The 16,869-nt window shown below is 41.2% G+C and overlaps 4 protein-coding genes across 9 annotated transcripts in view; 3 read left to right on the forward strand and 1 right to left on the reverse strand.

Moving 5' to 3' along the window:
• Window positions 1-576, forward strand: part of sinhcaf (SIN3-HDAC complex associated factor) — a 6,502-nt gene extending 5,926 nt beyond the window's left edge. The window contains exon 6 of the mRNA XM_068722804.1: window positions 1-576. This exon is cut by the window's left edge and continues 1,645 nt beyond it. The gene's annotated coding sequence lies outside the window, so the exon portion shown is untranslated.
• Window positions 577-1,586: 1,010 nt separating this feature from the next.
• Window positions 1,587-3,258, forward strand: kxd1 (KxDL motif containing 1). The gene is made up of 5 exons (XM_068723082.1): window positions 1,587-1,730; window positions 2,016-2,135; window positions 2,258-2,410; window positions 2,489-2,535; window positions 2,629-3,258. Exons 2-5 carry the CDS (start codon window positions 2,038-2,040, stop codon window positions 2,883-2,885), a joined length of 555 nt encoding a protein of 184 aa, XP_068579183.1. The 5' UTR covers window positions 1,587-1,730; window positions 2,016-2,037; the 3' UTR covers window positions 2,886-3,258.
• A 1,471-nt stretch (window positions 3,259-4,729) lies between these two features.
• LOC137881072 (endoplasmic reticulum-Golgi intermediate compartment protein 2-like) lies at window positions 4,730-8,831 on the forward strand. The gene is made up of 13 exons (XM_068722803.1): window positions 4,730-5,227; window positions 5,333-5,441; window positions 5,528-5,574; window positions 5,658-5,725; window positions 5,884-5,924; window positions 6,148-6,249; window positions 6,401-6,493; window positions 6,579-6,634; window positions 6,815-6,913; window positions 7,001-7,098; window positions 7,204-7,366; window positions 7,909-7,988; window positions 8,121-8,831. Exons 1-13 carry the CDS (start codon window positions 5,122-5,124, stop codon window positions 8,187-8,189), a joined length of 1,131 nt encoding a protein of 376 aa, XP_068578904.1. The 5' UTR covers window positions 4,730-5,121; the 3' UTR covers window positions 8,190-8,831.
• Window positions 8,832-9,166: 335 nt separating this feature from the next.
• The window catches only part of magi2b (membrane associated guanylate kinase, WW and PDZ domain containing 2b), a 77,632-nt gene continuing 69,929 nt past the window's right edge, over window positions 9,167-16,869 (reverse strand). For 3 of the 6 annotated variants that reach the window (XM_068722794.1, XM_068722793.1, XM_068722795.1), the window contains exons 17-22: window positions 16,070-16,255; window positions 15,247-15,541; window positions 14,277-14,496; window positions 14,028-14,171; window positions 13,273-13,411; window positions 9,167-12,226 (exon numbers count right to left, since the gene is read on the reverse strand). In XM_068722794.1, coding sequence (XP_068578895.1) covers window positions 11,544-12,226; window positions 13,273-13,411; window positions 14,028-14,171; window positions 14,277-14,496; window positions 15,247-15,541; window positions 16,070-16,255 — 1,667 coding nt within the window. In that variant the 3' untranslated portion in view covers window positions 9,167-11,543. Of the gene's footprint in view, window positions 12,227-12,807; window positions 12,919-13,272; window positions 13,412-14,027; window positions 14,172-14,276; window positions 14,497-15,246; window positions 15,542-16,069; window positions 16,256-16,869 lie in introns of all 6 variants that reach the window. The other 3 variants (XM_068722799.1, XM_068722796.1, XM_068722798.1) reach the window with 2 other exon arrangements.

The following is a 16,869-nucleotide window of genomic DNA, read 5'->3' on the forward strand; positions in this document are numbered from 1 at the left end:
ATGTGTTGTTTTAGTAGGGAGCAGAGGGTGACTTATGTACATAAGGGGCTGGGTGAGCCATATGGCTCTTATATGGGTTTCATTATTTATTTATTTCATATTTATTTGTATCACTGCATCCCTACTTACAAGTGTAATATTATGAATTCTTTTCATCTTTAGCGTATACGTAGAATGGTTTTGTACTTAAGAAATCGAATGTAATTCTCACGCAGGCTTTGTTTAACATTGCGTTGAATTACCGGTTGTCAATATTTGTGAAATGTTATTAAGTATTTATTTACTCATCAGTTGAGTTGCGTGCAACCTAACTTATTCTGTACCATTACTTTGGATCTGTATCATGTAGACTGAAACGAATGATAGATTGCAACCAAACTGTACTTTTTTTTCTTCTTTTTAGCTGGTAGCTTAAAATGTTACAGAATTGTAGGATACCTAACTCTAGACTTGCATGTACTGTTGCTATGCATTTATTTAGCTTACACGTTAGACAAAGCGGTTTTGTATTTTTTATAAATCATGTACTTTTTTTACCTGTCCCTTAATAAAAGTAATTTTTCGAGTTTTCTGAAAGTATGGAGTTACTGATTTATTGGTATAAGGTGGGTAGATGGTTAAAAATGAACTTAGCAGGATGATCCAAATTAAACTAACCATAAAGTTAGATTTGAAATGATCTACTTTATTTCCTAGAAAAGACCTACTTTCATGGCAGTGACATATATCATGTAAGTGTCAGTGTGTGATGTCAGATAATGTAAAATAAGAGAAAGGTAAAAGTGAATTTACTACATTTTAGAGTCTTCAGGACATTGTCTACTTGTCTTATCAGAGTTTTATTATAAGACTAATATATGCTGCATTCAAAAGGGAGAATTTTTTTACACATGTACCTCACATTACTTGCACCTTAGTGCAATTACACAATAGTCCCTTTGCGTGAGATTTAAACACCAAGAAATATGTTTTGTTCATAAACTTTCAGGGTAGTAATTTTTTATTTCATGCATGTGGCATATGTAAAAAAAAGTATACATATGTGTCTTATGTCAGTTTGAAAAAACACGTGTTACTCTGTGAATTATAAAACTAGGATGCATGAGTTTGGTTGGATTTATTTAACATCCTATAGGTTTAAGTCTGGGATCCAACTTTTGAACATTTGACATTTGAGAAGTCACAGCAGGAACAAAGCTGTGGAGTACTTCACTCCAATACTACAGGTGCAGATTTTCTCTCTACCTTTTAGGCTTTGGGAATTTTCTACATATGTTTTGATTTGAAACAGATTATAACCAAGATATTACAGAAAATAGCCGTCTCTATTATCTGTGCAGATAATGGACATTGGACATATCATATCCATTTGTTTATAAAAACAAATATATCCTTTTTTTGTTTTACTGATAGGCCTAGTCATTCATATATGGGTTTGATACGTCACGTACTTTCATTGTTATTATTATATAATTCTAAATCTGAAAAACAATGATATAACCAGATTAGATTAAATCTACATTTGTGATTTGCGCAGTTTTAAATGAAGAAATGTGTGTGTGGGGGGAAAGGCCCCGGAAACGCTATGACCGGAAGTTAAATAAACACGGAAGTGCTTTGTTTTTGTTACACAGCCAGCTGTCAGATGCCCCTGTAGGCTGAACATTTCCTGTTAAATCTGCTAGTCAGTCAGCTAGAGATCGACGCATACAACTCCAGTGGGAGCGGAGGTAGCTAAAATGAATGTTGTTGCTTCGCTCGTCGGTCTAGCTCAACACCAGCTAACGGTGTAATCAATGGTCCAGCCTGCTAACAGGGCTCCACCGAACTGTTATAAAGTGGTCCATCGTTAACCACGCTGCATTGAATTACAGATAAACGTAACAGTTGGGTTTGACTGCCACTGCCCCGTTTCATGATTACGCTTTCGTTATGGGCTCGTGGTTTTAATGATTGTGTGGTTGAAAACTGTACATTATACTACTTGCATTTCTAAATAAAGGTTTGTTTTGCAGCCTTTTCATCTTGATCTTCATCATGGTGGAGCCCACAGCATCTGGCGTGTTCTGTAACAGGATGCTGAGCATGGTCAACTCCGAGGACGTTAACGCCATCATCCAGGCTCAGAGACACATGTGAGTGTCATGGTGGAATTAGTTTAGAGTCATGCACACTGCTAAATATAAAACGGATGTGACAGTGATGCTGCCTTGTAAACTGGCACCTGAAGATAATTGTTGCTTTTTGTGAAATACAGGCTTGACCGCTTTGAGAAAACAAATGAAATGTTGATCAACTTCAACGGGCTGTCTAACGTGCGACTGCAACAGATGAACGAGCGCTTCCTGCTCCACACTCGCACCCTTGTGGAGATGAAGAAAGATCTAGACAGCGTCTTCAGGAGGATCAGGTAAGTCAATACCCCCCCCCCTGCAAACAAACGCGCTCTCATTCAACCTCCTATCATTGGCCTCCTCTTCTTCTGCAGGACACTAAAAGGGAAGATTTCTAAGCAGTACCCAGAAGCTTTCAGCAGTGAGTTAACATTGACTTTTCGTTCATCATTTTACAAGCACAGTCAGCTTCATCCAAATCAGCTTGTCTAAGATATCTTTGTTTTTCTGGCAGATATCCATGAGTCACCCATCCTGGAAGACGATGATGATGAGTTTGACCTAGTTCCCCCCCGTGCTGCCACAACAATCACAACAGCCACCTCGGAGCAGAGCACAGAGTCCTGTGACACAAGTCCAGATGTTATCTCACCCACTGTGAGCAGGTGCTCTGAAGATCTCTCTCAAGAGCTGCCTGACACGCCCACCTTCGATGTCCTAGAGACAGCCATCCTATTGGACGAGGGTCCGGACTCTGTACCTGCAGAATAGAGCAAGCAGTATGTGAATGATTTCAGCCTCTTGAGCGTCCACCTTAAAACTTTTAGCAGGAGGTTATGTTTTATATTTGAGTTTGTGTTGGCCTCTACAATATCTACTGACGTTTCCAGTCATCAGTGTATCTGCTAAGAAGAGCGTTGCCACCTTGATGTTAAATTGTGGCTATGAACTGTCTATGAGGATGCTGGATTTTTGTTGGCATGCTTGTTTGTCCTATGCCTGCACAGCACTAAAATAATGTACATAATACTTGAAGTTGTATAGTATCTCACTATAGATGCATATCTTAAGTACTGACAGTAATACTGAGCAAAATCCTTCACTCATCGAGTGATTAGAAGCATATAAAAAATGTTTGAAGAGATGCTCACCTGAATGAGGGAAGAAATCTCTCATGTCTCATTATTTATGTCCTATGAAAGACAAAAGTTATGTCCTGAACATGAAAAATAGTAGATGGGGTTTGAGAGTAGTTACTACTGTTATTGTCATACTGTTACAATAGTATCGTACCGTTGCATTGTTATTCTATGGGCCCCTGTTAAAACCAGGAAATATGTTTGTTAATGCATTCATGAATGTTTTCACCAGCATTTAATCTGATGCTTTACTGATCCTTGTCAAGAAATTCTCTCTTTGTTTTCCACCTCCATCGCTAGGAAGCCAGGGGTTTAATTGTGTAGTCATCAGAGATTTAGCAAACTATTCAAGGACACGTGAGCAAGGTAGAGGCTCTTTGATACAGCAGCTGGAAACCAGGTTGTGTGAGTGCAGGATCCTATCACTTCTCTCTCTCCATTAAAGAGGCAGTTTTGGTGTAAAAGGGAAAGTCCAGCTTATAATGTATTACTAATGGTTATTTATGCCATATTTGTAAATCACTTTTTATTTGTGTATTTGAAAGATAATCTCCTTGAGAAGCAGAGAGTATAGTGATCAAAGTTGACGCTCCATAATAATAATAATAATAATAATAAATATGTAATGAGAATAATTGTATTGACTCTACTGTCCAAAATCAATGGCATAATATACATCTATTCATACAGTGGATTTTCCCTTTAAGTTAAAGTTATTGTGAGACTTGGGATTGTGTCTATAAAAATGTCTTTGGCTAAAGTATATGAACAATGTCTTCGACAAACAGTGTCCTTTGATTTAAAAAAAAAAAGTATGACTTACAGCTACGTTGTTTATTTTAAAAACCGAACACATTTATTTTGAGTTCGTAAATTCAGTAGTAAATTAAAGTGAGATGCAAAGAAAAAGATTTTACATTTCATAAAACACTTAAGTTAAATAACCAGAAAGGTGTGGGCTGGTGTAGGCATTGAGGAAATAAATAAAGTAGATTCAAGGCAGACATGCCAATGGAGCTATGCTGGCAACTGCTCTAGTACTCAACAGACACAAGAAACACAGTGTGGCAAATGGTTTGTGGCAACATGATTCATTTAAACAGTGTTTGGAAATATGGGCTCCAAAATCAAAATATCAACTGAGTTGAGAGGGCATATAGTCGAAGCATTCATGACACCCTCATAGGGAGTTACTATCCGCTCTAGTTTTATGGTTTTTATTTTACTATCTTACAATTTAGTTAGCACTAAACTCTTCATAACGCTAACTATATGTTACACGACATAACGTCAGTTTTGACTCTAAATTATTATTGAAAACGATCTATACTATATTTTAAACTGATCTGTGCTTTTGTAACCTGCAACCGAGCTGACGGTTACCAGTAGAGGTAGGCGGTTACCGGTAGAGGGCGCTACGTCCAAACGGGAGCAGTTTTTATTTCAGACTATGGGGTCAAAGGTTAGGATAGCATTAGCTAACGTAGCTAGCCATTAGCTAAGCCTAACAACACACCTACCACAGGTAACTTACGACGCGTCTGGTGAGTTCTTCATGTTTCACTGTGAAAATAAGTACTTTAACCCTAAAATTAGCTGACGGTAGAATAACGACTTTAACACGTGCACCAGCCGGCCGTAGTCCTGTTTAGCCGGCGATTTAGCTGAGTAAGTTAACGTTAACTGTTAGCTCTGTTGCTAACAGCTGTCATGTTCAACGTCAGCACAAACAACAACCCGCTGTAGACAGACTGAACGTTACACGTTACTCAGTGGTCGTCCCCCAAAACGACCAAAGGCAGCTAGCTGCTAGAAAACATCCACTTTATGAGGGAATCACCTGAAACTACATCACCGCTGCTCCCACAATGAAGAGACTGACCAAGAAGAAGGCTCTGACTCTGGTGAAGGAGTTGGACGCTTTCCCCAAAGTCCCCGAGAGCTACGTGGAGTCCACAGCCAGCGGTGGGACAGGTACCGTGACCACAGATACTAACATTACATACATGTTGCCGTAACATAGCTAATAACTTACACACATGACGATACTACAGTAACTCATGGTGATGCTCTCTCCAGTGTCTCTGATTGCGTTCACGCTCATGGCTGTCCTCGCCTTCCTGGAGTTCTTTGTGTACACAAACACGTGGATGAAGTATGAGTACGAGGTGGACAAAGACTTCAGCAGGTAAGAGATAAAGTAGTGATTATTAGGCTTCAGTCCAGTGTCTTAGCTTAGTGTGTTCACTAACTGCATCTGCTCTTCACTTCCAGTAAACTGAAGATAAACGTTGACATCACAGTAGCCATGAGATGCCAATGTAAGTACAAAAAGAGGTGTTTGTATTTCAGCTATTCTGTGTGGTTTAGAAAGGTGTCATGGGTGTTCTTAATTTTAATGCAGATATAGGAGCAGATGTCCTGGATCTGGCAGAGAACATGGTTGCTTCTGATGGCTTAAAATATGAACCAGTGAGTATGAGTTCCTTCTGTGTGTTCACTGTTTTCATTTCTTTTACTGTATTGTAAAAATGGAATAAGAAAAAATGCATTCAATCCTTGTTTTCTTTGTGTAACAGTAGATAAATTCATTTCAGCTTGTCTGACGATTGTTTTTTGTCACACTTTAGGTCAACTTTGAGCTGTCTCCAGAGCAAAGATTATGGCACATGTAAGTTACACCCCTTAACATCTATTTATAAACACTCCCTAAAGGAACAGAGTGTCGTTTTCATCCAACATTATTCAGCTATATTTAAATTACATTTAAAACTCGGTTGTCATTTAGTTGCACAAACATTACAATCCCTGATCTTCATACAGTATCTACACATTAATTGTTTTTTGTCTATATGAGTTTTTGTTTCCTTCATTTTCCCATCCCTCTCTGTTAGGACACTCCTTCACATCCAGGAGCGTCTGAGAGTGGAGCACGCTCTGCAGGATTTACTCTTCAAGGCTGCGATAAAAGGAGCTCCTCCTGCTCAGACTCAAAGGTACAGGATCCTCGAGATAAGCTTGTTTCTCTTTGGAACTGATACATGGTTGAATGTATGATTACAAAGATAAACGATGAAGAGTTTGAACCTCCCCATATATTGTGATAAATATACTCCCACCACATCGTGTTGCTCCTTTTCCCCATAGTGAGGACAGCCCCTCTAGCCTTAGTGCCTGCAGGATACATGGACACCTGTATGTCAACAAGGTGGCAGGAAACTTCCACGTTACTGTTGGCAAGTATGTATCTACATGGCCATTCAAATTTAGAGATTGAACATTTTGCAGAGGCTGAATGACTCCTGACCTTTTCATCCCTACACAGGTCCATCCCACATCCCAGAGGCCACGCCCATCTAGCTGCACTCGTGAGCCATGACAGTGAGTCCATATTCTTCTTCACAAACCTTTGTTGCACACATCTACAAATGTTCTCATACTAACAAGGCAATGATGTTCATTGTACATTTAAAGGTGTGGTTGTTGTGACATGGGGAACAAAAGCAGTTGTATACACTTGATGATGATTATTAATTGTTTTGATTTGGCGTTGTGTCACAGCTTATAATTTCTCTCACCGGATTGACCACCTGTCCTTTGGAGAAGAGATTCCTGGGATTATCAACCCTCTGGACGGCACGGAGAAAGTCTCTGCCGAATGTACGTCTGTGCTGTCAAACAATCCATTTTTATCGTAATGCATGCCGTTTTGCTGAGCTAACATCTGTATTTGGTTATTATCTCCAGCTAACCACATGTTTCAGTACTTCATCACCATTGTGCCCACCAAGTTGAACACATACAAGGTCTCTGCAGAAACACACCAGTACTCAGTCACTGAGCAGGTAGGCTTACATTTGGCACATCTTTGTACATTTGTGTAGTATTCAGTTGTTAATTTTTAATATTGTTGTGATGAATATGTTTGTATTCCTCTTCATGCTCTGCAGGACCGAGTGATAAACCATGCTGCGGGCAGCCATGGAGTCTCAGGAATCTTTATGAAATACGATATCAGCTCACTAATGGTCAAAGTCACCGAGCAGCACATGCCTCTCTGGCAGTTTCTTGTCAGACTCTGTGGCATCATTGGAGGCATTTTCTCTACAACAGGTAGATACACTTCGCTTTTTATATATTATTAGGATGAAACTGAACTTACAGAGACTGAAAAGGTGTGAAATATAAGTAATCCATCACAGAGAACATTCATTTAGCCATAGTAATGTTCATTTTTTTAAATGTTCTTCCTGCAAGGTAATGTAGTTGTGAGCAGGGACTCTTTTGAAAAGTCTTTAAACTCTAGACAGCATGTAGGTACTGGGCAAAACCAGGCATCTCCGCAGGGCTGCTTCTTTTACAGTCGTGCCTTAAGCCCCATTCGTTTACCACAAAAAGCAGAACTAAAGACTTCTACTGTTATCCAATCTTGTCATCTACCTCAGCAAATCATCTTTTTAAAACTGAATTTAGGGATGTTCTCACAGGCTTGATTAGAAGATGATGGGAGGAGATGACTTTTCCGAAGATGATTGAGTTACTGGCGAGCTCCAAGTTTAAACTGTAATGGAATAATTCTGCTTGTGAGGGTAGACATTCAGTCTTAAACTGAGCATCAGCGGCCACAGTAAGTCGGGTCTGTTTCTCACTTGCAGGCATGCTCCATGGTGTCGTAGGATTCTTGATTGATGTGTTTTGCTGCCGTTTCCAAATGGGAATCTACAGACATCTTAAGGTAAGCCAATAACATCACCTTTAACCTTGTAGTCACTATTCATTTTAATATACCTCGAGGCTGTTTGGAAAATGGCAGTTGTACCGGGTTTTTTTTTCTGTGATGATACATTTTTCCATTCCTCTTTCTCAGGAGGCTCCTCTAAATGAGCAGCAAAACAGTGAAACCTTGGTTCCTACAGAAAATGAAGCTCAACAATGAGATCCCCTACAACCGACTGTCAGCTCACCACCTCTGCCTAACCCTCTAGACAGCAACGTGATTTTGGGAACATGTTTACAAGTTGTTTTATTATGGAGTACATCTTTGCTTTGTTCAGAAATATGTAAATATTTGTATCATTTTTAAAATTTTTATTGGGTGGGTGCAAGTTTCAGATGTGACTGTTCATCCACCTGTGAAGGCTTATAATCAATATTTCCACTGTCACTCTCACTGGAAATCTGCACAAGGAGGACCAAACACTAATTATTTACACCACGTTTGTGGATCTGACTTCATTACATAGATGGTGCCTCCCACGTCCCACTCACACAGGTGTGTTCACTTAGTTTGGCTGATTAGACTGTTCTCAGGGCTATGTGGTCAACTCGTTTAATCTTGATTGACAGATAAAACGTGATTCTGATTCCATCATGTAGGTTGTTGACCTCAGAAAAGTCCCACAATAGCTCTGCTCAAAGCTCTGAGCTAAAAAAGAGGCCTAATCAGCTTAATAAAAGAAAAGCTTGTGTGGGTGTGAGGGGCCGCTGAAGAGGAATTGTGTGAAAAGACATTTTTCAAGTGCGCTCGTTTGTATAAATATGAGGCTGATTTGTTAAATAAAATCCTCTTCAAACTTGATGTAGACCCATTTTTAATATTTAACATGTCTCTGGTATAGTCTCACATAGGGCTGTAATGAATGATTATTTTCATTATTATAAATTGAATACATAGATTTTTTTAAATTTTTATTAACCAACTTAAAGTTTGGTCTGTAAAAATATTTGCGAATTATATGAAACAAAATTAGCAAAACTTCACATTTGAGAAACTGGAACCTGAGAACATTTACCTTTTTTTCCTTTTATGAACTAACAATGAATCGATTATCAAAAGGGTCCTTGATTAGTTGATTGATAGTTTGCTCGAGTCTCACCTTAATGGTTATGAGTAAAACAATCCGTACAAATGAACATTTTACACCATGTCAAGAGTTTATTTGACAGTATTTCAGAATATCTTTCAGTAAACAAGTTTTTTGTTTTTTAGCAAAATGTAATATATCAGTACTGTCGCATTTCATAAAAATAGTTGTTCACGTCTTTGAAACTACAGTATCAATGATACAGTAAACCATATTTGTAGGAATACAGCTGTACAAGGTGAATAATACACAATTAACACTACACAGTTATACTTGATCTCAATGGGGATCTATGAACGTGCCATCCTTCACGGGCTCCAATAAAGCATTTTTTTTGTTTTGAATACAAAATCCCTCACAGCAGGCAGGGGGACGGCCTGGACGGAGACAGAGGGCTGGATGACACACCAGTTCACCTTTTCTGAACGTTGACATCTGTACATACAGTTAACACATTTCTACAGCCTAATAGCATGTTGTCATGCTCCTCACTAACATGTTAACCAGTAGGCCTGTACCAGTTTACAAGTACAGCTTGGATGTGCCGTCGTGCTGCATTCAGTCATAGTGTCACAATGCATTGTGATTCTTTTTTTAAACTCTGCTCCTCCAGTAATCAAACGCTCTGGTGATTTATCTTTAATGAGAGCAAATGTATTGTTGGGAGAAATGGATGATATCAAAATGTAGAAATGCAGAAGGATAGTGACTTCATCTTGGGTGTCTCAGTTTAATAGCAGCATGCCTCCACTCTGCCAGTATCAAAACTTTGTGAACAAACGCAGGTTTAAATGCATTTGTGTTTCACAGATCATCGTACGTCTTGGATTCAGATTCAGGTGCAGTGGTTCCACCTGCAACAAAGCAAACTCAACTAATGTTCTTTACGGGATAAAGCTGAAATGAGACTCATCTGAAACAACAGAAACCTAGGTCCACTGTGATAATGACCCTGTCTGGACAAACGTTCACAGCTCCACTCTCCAGATGACTCTAAGAAGAGGATGTTATGCTACAGGCTACATTGTATCCCCCTTTAAGCACTAGGGGACAAGGGCAATCATTGACATTGATAAGAGTGCATCAAGATAACTGTATATATACTGCTTGGTGTTAGGTCAGAAGCAAACAGGCTCCACAACTCAACAGCTTGCTGATATGTGTGCATGGTCATTAACACCTGTTTTGCATTCAGTTCCCAAAACAAATCACAACCGCAACAGCTCTGCATTAGTTTGAGTAAGGCACTCCGCCCCACCTCATAACCATCGGCCTCCTCTTCCCCACACCGATGCCCCTCTCCCACAGTGATGTGGTACACTTAGCACAGTAAAAGGCATAGAAATGGGAAATGGACAAAATTCTTTCATGAGCATTAAATGAATACAACAAGGCTTATAATTCTGCACAATGACTGCATGGTTGACTTGTGATCAAGTTGTGTACATAACTCAGAACAGTATTATGAGTTCTTACTAAGCCAACTGTTTTCAGTCACTCAAAAGTTCAATTTGATGAAAAAAAAGATCTTTTTGTCTCACATGAGTACCAACTGGTCAGCTCCACAGAGGATATCCTCTCTAAATTCTACCTCTAAAAGACTTGTGAGTCCCTGTATAAAGACATGGTGGTTTATATCCATGCACACAACTGCTGCCTCCCTCAGCGGTCTGGTTTTAGTGACTTACACAGTCTTTGATATGTAGTAATAGACGAGGCCATGGAAATAGTGATCCTAAAATACTGTTCTGGTGTTTTTTTTCTCTTTTATTTACAATGTATCTAACTACAACACTGCCTCAAAAACACCAAATGTACATATTTTTCACATCTTTACATTTACAGTATATGATATATTGGTAGGCATGTGAGATCTAACATATGTCGGGTTGACCAGGCTGTCACTTGGATCAGTGCCATGTCCTCCAGGAGTGTCCGTGTCACTGCCTCCCTCTGACAGATTTGTAGTCTCATTCTTCCCACTGCTTTGAGAAAATGGAGCAAAAGTAAATCTCATGGATGTACATATGTCTCTCTCCTGCAAGGAACCTTGTTCCATTTGAGGTTAAGTTGCACTAACCAATCTGAACCAGATACAGTCGAGCATTTAAAGGTACACGTCAAAAGCACAGCTCCACTCAGATCAGATATTGTTGCTCCATCTGTGATAACAAAGCCAGGTGTCTCCATCAGTTTTATACTGTATTTTACAATAGCTGTGAAGTTCCTCTGTTTTTAAGGTGGTGGGTGTAATATTTATCTCGTAAAAACAAATTAGACATAAAATATGATTTTAGAAGTGGCTGGAGAAGAAAACAGGACTGCAAGAGAGGGTGAGGGAAATTTACTGCTTCTCTCAGACATCCGATGGTGAACTGAATGAGGAGCCAGACAGTGTGATCCAGTCCAAACCAGCAAGATCCATTCTACCTGCTTACTGTGGAGGTCCAGGACCTCAGGGTGCCAGGCAGTTTGTCAGACCCAGGGACGTTCCAGGGCCCGGGGGAGGCCGCTGCGCTCCTCGCAGGAGGATCTTCCATGGTTTTAGACGGGCAGCAGAGCCCACTGTGGCCACTGGCCCTCTCATCTTCTCTGGGGAACAGACCTCTGGACACCAGCCTCTCCTGGAGGCTGACATGTCCATCTCCACTGCTTAGAGAGGCTCCATTGAAATTCACACTAACATAAGGGTCCCAAGGCCAGACAGTGCTCATCGCCTGTGTGTGCAGGCCCTTTCTCTCACAGCAGGGGGAGCAAGTCTCCCGCTGCCTCTCTCTTCTTTCAACGGACCTCCCCAGGACAGCTTTGGGAGGCAAAGCACGAGGCTTTCTCTCGCCTGGTCCACAGTCCACCTCTCCAGGTCCCTGCCCCCTAATGATGCACTTCTGCTGGGTGGACCTGCCACCTGTAGCCCCTCTCATGGAACTGTGGTCTGTCAGCTGTGGAGCTTTGTCTGCCATGCACACTGTGGCCTCTAGAGGGAGCTGATGAGGGGTGTCTGGGGCTGAGGCTGGATGGGATGAGAGCAATGGATTCGGGTAGGGTTCGAGGGTCACTTCCTGCAGGGCAGAGTGGGCTGTAGAAAGGGAATCCCAGGGGCCGGCACAGTCTGTCGGGGAAGAAGAAAACATGCTCAGGTGGCCTGAGATAAAAGCAGAGTGGCACGAAGCAGCATGCACATGCACACAGAGATTGAGGAGAGAAAAAAAGCAGAGAGAAAGATAGATGTCCACAATAATACAAATAAACAACACATCCTAATATAATATCAGCCAAATTTGCATGCAAATGTGTGTGTGTGTATGAGCAGCACACACCTGACGTGTAGGCTAATCTATATGACATGTGGGACAATATTCATTCAGTGCTTGAAAACAATTACCATTGGTAGTTGTGTGACAGACTGATTCTGAGCAGATTGATTTCACACAGTATACTTCACAACCCTCTTCAGGATGATACAATTTGATCTGGAGGGTCACTTCAAACCCTATTGCTCTCTTACTACAACACGCAGAAGCACCCGCGCACACAAACACAAACACACACACAAAGATACACACAGTTGCTATTTTCCCATGCCTACACTCATGATCATGCATACAGGAATGCATGCCGAGAGCAAAGCTACACTGCACACAGATTAATCAGTATGGAGAGAGAGAGAGAGACATGCAGTTTTTCACAAACCGTGTCTTTAGAGTGGCCCATTAGGAAGAAATAGGGGGAGCTTAGTGTGTCACCTTTCATGCACATGGAGAGGTTGGAAGGTACCATTCCTGAGGGAAGGCAAGTAAAAGCCTATACCAATCATTAGACTTAAGGCAGAGGGGTTAAAACACACAAAGGCTAAAGAGAAGGTTCCTATTCTACTGTTTGTTCAAAATAGTTTAAATAGTTTAATTTCAGACGACAGTAGACAAGACTGAGGAGCGAGGAGTAAAATGCAGATTTATATTAATGTATGTTAATATGTTCTTGAGTAAAACATATAGCATTTGCAGGAAAAAGCCATTCTGGTTAAAACAGTAAGGTTGAACCTCAAATAATGAATCTTGCGTATGAAAGTGAGAAAGAGATCAGGTCAGAGACTACGGAGATAGAGTATAAAGAGTTGGACATTTAGAGACTTTACTTTATGCCAGGAAAACCCACCATATTCTGGCACCTGTCCTGTGCCTCGCTTAAGCAGCAGCCTGACCCGCCTGCCTCCCGCCTTGATGAGTTCAATGGCGCGAGCATGAGTCATGTCCCGAGTGCTGTCCCCGTTAATCTCTATGATCTGATCCCCTACCTGGAGGAGACGCACAGAGCATAAGGTTGATTTCTGTCAGCCTTGTTTATTCACGGAAAGTTGACTTTTCAACATAGCCACAGTCTTCTGCTGGTGGGTCGCTCCACTGGAGCAACTGGGGAATAAGTGCCATTAAGTGCCTTGTTCGAGCACACCTCAACAGAACTTGTTGAGGGTTAGCAGAGGGTCACTTAGTCTGTGAGTACACATGCACCTACTCTCGTTCATCCTTTCGTAACCTATACGCCATTCCTGTCCCATGAAGAAGATGGGGCAGACAGTAAAATAAAGATTAGAATTAACAGACAGATAATAAGCATATTATAGAAAGGAACACAGCAGGGTTTTCTTATTTTTAAAAGGCAAAAATCTGTGTTGTATTCAATTTGACATCATCTTTAAATTCTGTAAAATAAATATATCACAAACAAGCATGTTGTGTTATATTATCTTAGATGGTCAAGATGGACAAACTGGCAATTCACTGCTTCTCAGTCCACGCCTGTGACTGGATTCATTTCTGTATTTCTTCAACAAAACAACTGTTCTCACAGACAGCAATTCCAATCACCTCCCAAACAGCTTTTCAACATATCATCTCTCCATGTCATCTCACCCTCATCCTTCCATTACGTATGGCAGGACCATCTTCAGCAAGGCGCAACACAAATAGGTCCATCTTGTACTCTCTGCCCCCGCGGATACTGAAACCAAAACCCTTTGCACTTTTCTCCAGCTCCACCGTAAAGTAATCATAGTCCTGCAGAAAAAAATTAGACAACTTGCAACAAACCCACTGCAAACATGTACACTTAATGCTCAACAAAGTGTGAACTTGAGCAGTTGGGTCTTGGTCTAGCTGTACCTGTGGTCTGAAGTCAGGAGGGATCCCCAGAGGAAACTGTGCAGCTGCAGGGTGCTGTCTGAAGTCCAGCAGACCAGGCGGATGTCTGTAGTCCAGCGTCGGCGGCTGTCTATAATCAGTAACCGGTGGATGACGATAGTCTACTGGAGGTTGCCTGTAATCAGTAAATGGAGGATGCCGGTAGTCAGGTTTGACATCTTGTCTGGCTTTAACCTCTGACCTGTGAGGAGAGAGAGAGAGCAACAGAATCAGAGGAGAAGTTTGTGCTCATTGTTTCTTCAAAACAATTAGAGCATTTTTTTGAAGACGCATCAAAAAAGGAGGTGTCCGACTGCACACAACCTCATATGTGCAAATGTGTCTTCTCTTGTGAGAGTAGTAAGTATCCCTAACCGTGTAGAATTCTGTAAAGTAACATTGAGCGTGTGCAGCGAAGGAAGCTCGCCACAAAAAAGGATGGAAATATCACTCTCCGTCTTGAAACTTTTATCAAGCTCCCACATATAAAATGGGCATCAATCCACAGCTCTGGGAGTGCTACTACTGATCTGAGACTCACATGCACACACACAAACCCATCCATGCACACACTCACACTTTCATAGTTTTAACACGGAAGAGGGCCTGAACACCAAGTTCCTGCATTATAGAAGAGATACCTTAAGTAAATTATTCACTGACACTGTAGGAGCTAAGTGGTGTTACGCAACAAAGTAGAAACCAACCTGAGACTGAGAGTCTGACTGGGACAAAAGTTGTGTGCAGTCAGGTTTTCTTCTGAACTTACTGGCATGCAAGGAGAGCATGGCACTCACTCATTTATATACACAGTTTGAGATCTGTCACCTTTGAAAACTCCTTGCTCCTTCTTCCTGTCAATCTTGTTGCAGTCACCAAGACACTCTTAACGAATCTTACAAAATGCTCCTGCTGAGTACAAACAAGAACATCCCTCTTAGCGCCGTCTTACCTGCCGTCATGGAGGTAGAGCTGTGGAGGGGGGCCTGAGGGCTGGGTGACCGGGCTCTGCTGGGTTCCAGTTGGTGCAGGATGGGAGGCTGCTGGTGCAGAAGGGCCAGTTACTGTTTGGCTTGTCTGTGCTGGTGTCTGGCCAGGCAGGACAGGTATTTGACCTGTCTGAGTGGCCGTTTGGCCGGGCTGGGTGCCTCCTTGGCCTGGCTGGGCTACAGGGCTGGGCTGGGTCTGGGGGCTGTGTTTCTGGATCATGGGACTCTGCTTCTCTGAGCTAGGGCCAGAGTGGGATCCTGTGATGGACAGAAGGTGAGACAAGATTTCACCTGTTAAATCCTTCTGAAGAGAAGGATTTAGAACAAACAGACAAAGGAAACATGCACAGAATGCAGAAGACTGCAGTGTTGTTTTTGAATGTTCTGAAATCTGATTTATCTGCTGTATAACCAGAAGGGGCTTTAGCTTTGTTATAGTGCTCAAAATAAGAAGACTCTAAAATGTCTTAATGTCATAAGACAAGGCTGTAGTTCCGGCAGAAATATCAAGATTATGCTCCGGCATCACTATAACTAAACGGTTGGGGAGCACCACTCCATTCCTAATCTTTTGCTCCTTTCTGGCTTACTGTATGTGAAAGTGCCTTGTTACTTCAGAATACTGATGCATTTTGTGTCAGGATTGGCCAAGTATAACGAAATATATTCATAAAAGACACAGCAGATGGACTTCAGCATTTTTTTTCTATCAGGGGAAATCTAAACACGCTGCCACACAAAAGCGAAGTAACATAATTTCTTTTCATGTCACACACAATCACTTACCCTCCTCTGGTATGATGTGCAGTGTGACTGTTAGCCCAGCATCTTTAATGAGCTTGACAATATCTGCGTGCGGCATGCTGATGATGGATTGTCCATTCACAGCCAGGATCCGGTCTCCCACCTTCAGCTTCCCACATCGGTCCGCAGGGCTGCCCTCGATGATACGTCCTATTTTATGGGGCACAGCTGGAAACAGGCAATAACAAGGTGGTTGGCAATGACAATTTTGAAGAAAGACTGATGAAACTTACTTTTGTATTACAACATGAGCCTCAACTGTCATGAGACAGTTTCAAACAGTTCCAAATGCCACTACACAGAAACATTTACATTGTTCAAACCTGCTAAGAAATATAATTAAAAAATCGTTAACACTATTTCATAACAATAACATCTTAACAAAACAGGTTTCGGCTTTTATCAACGCTTTTCACACAGATAGAAAAATACAGAAACCTGAAATTTACACTTCAATCCAAAACATTCCTCGACCCCCAAGCAGAGAAACCCCTGGAGGACTGTTGAACATCCACCGTTACATCCTGAACTAATGTTTGATATTATAATAACTACTGTATACTAGATCCACTTTTGGGGTATGCATATTCCATATTCAGGTGTAGGCCGAAACTTAGAGCAGGATATATTCATATCAAATTCTTCAATGTGCAATCAGACCATGCTGGTTCAAGAATCCCACCATTTGTTAAAAGATACCAGTTTCCTACCATATGTTTAATAAAGCCAAATTTAAGACTTTCAAAGACTCTTTTTTAATACTACCGTGGCATGAAATTAAG

This window comes from Cebidichthys violaceus, unplaced genomic scaffold (assembly GCF_023349555.1).
Source record: "Cebidichthys violaceus isolate CVI_PGR_0920_01 unplaced genomic scaffold, fCebVio1.0.p SCAF_3, whole genome shotgun sequence".
NCBI classification, from domain to species: Eukaryota; Metazoa; Chordata; class Actinopteri; order Perciformes; family Stichaeidae; genus Cebidichthys; species Cebidichthys violaceus.

Bases quoted from the DNA above. Each gene is read 5' to 3' on its own strand.
- LOC137881072 (XM_068722803.1), top strand. From the start codon at position 5,122: ATGAAGAGACTGACCAAGAAGAAGGCTCTGACTCTGGTGAAGGAGTTG. The intron at 5,442-5,527 runs GTAAGAGATAAA...CTTCACTTCCAG, and splicing joins GTGGACAAAGACTTCAGCAG to TAAACTGAAGATAAACGTTG. The intron at 6,250-6,400 runs GTACAGGATCCT...TTTTCCCCATAG, and splicing joins CCTCCTGCTCAGACTCAAAG to TGAGGACAGCCCCTCTAGCC.
- kxd1 (XM_068723082.1), top strand. From the start codon at position 2,038: ATGGTGGAGCCCACAGCATCTGGCGTGTTCTGTAACAGGATGCTGAGC. The intron at 2,136-2,257 runs GTGAGTGTCATG...TGTGAAATACAG, and splicing joins ATCCAGGCTCAGAGACACAT to GCTTGACCGCTTTGAGAAAA. The intron at 2,411-2,488 runs GTAAGTCAATAC...CTTCTTCTGCAG, and splicing joins AGCGTCTTCAGGAGGATCAG to GACACTAAAAGGGAAGATTT.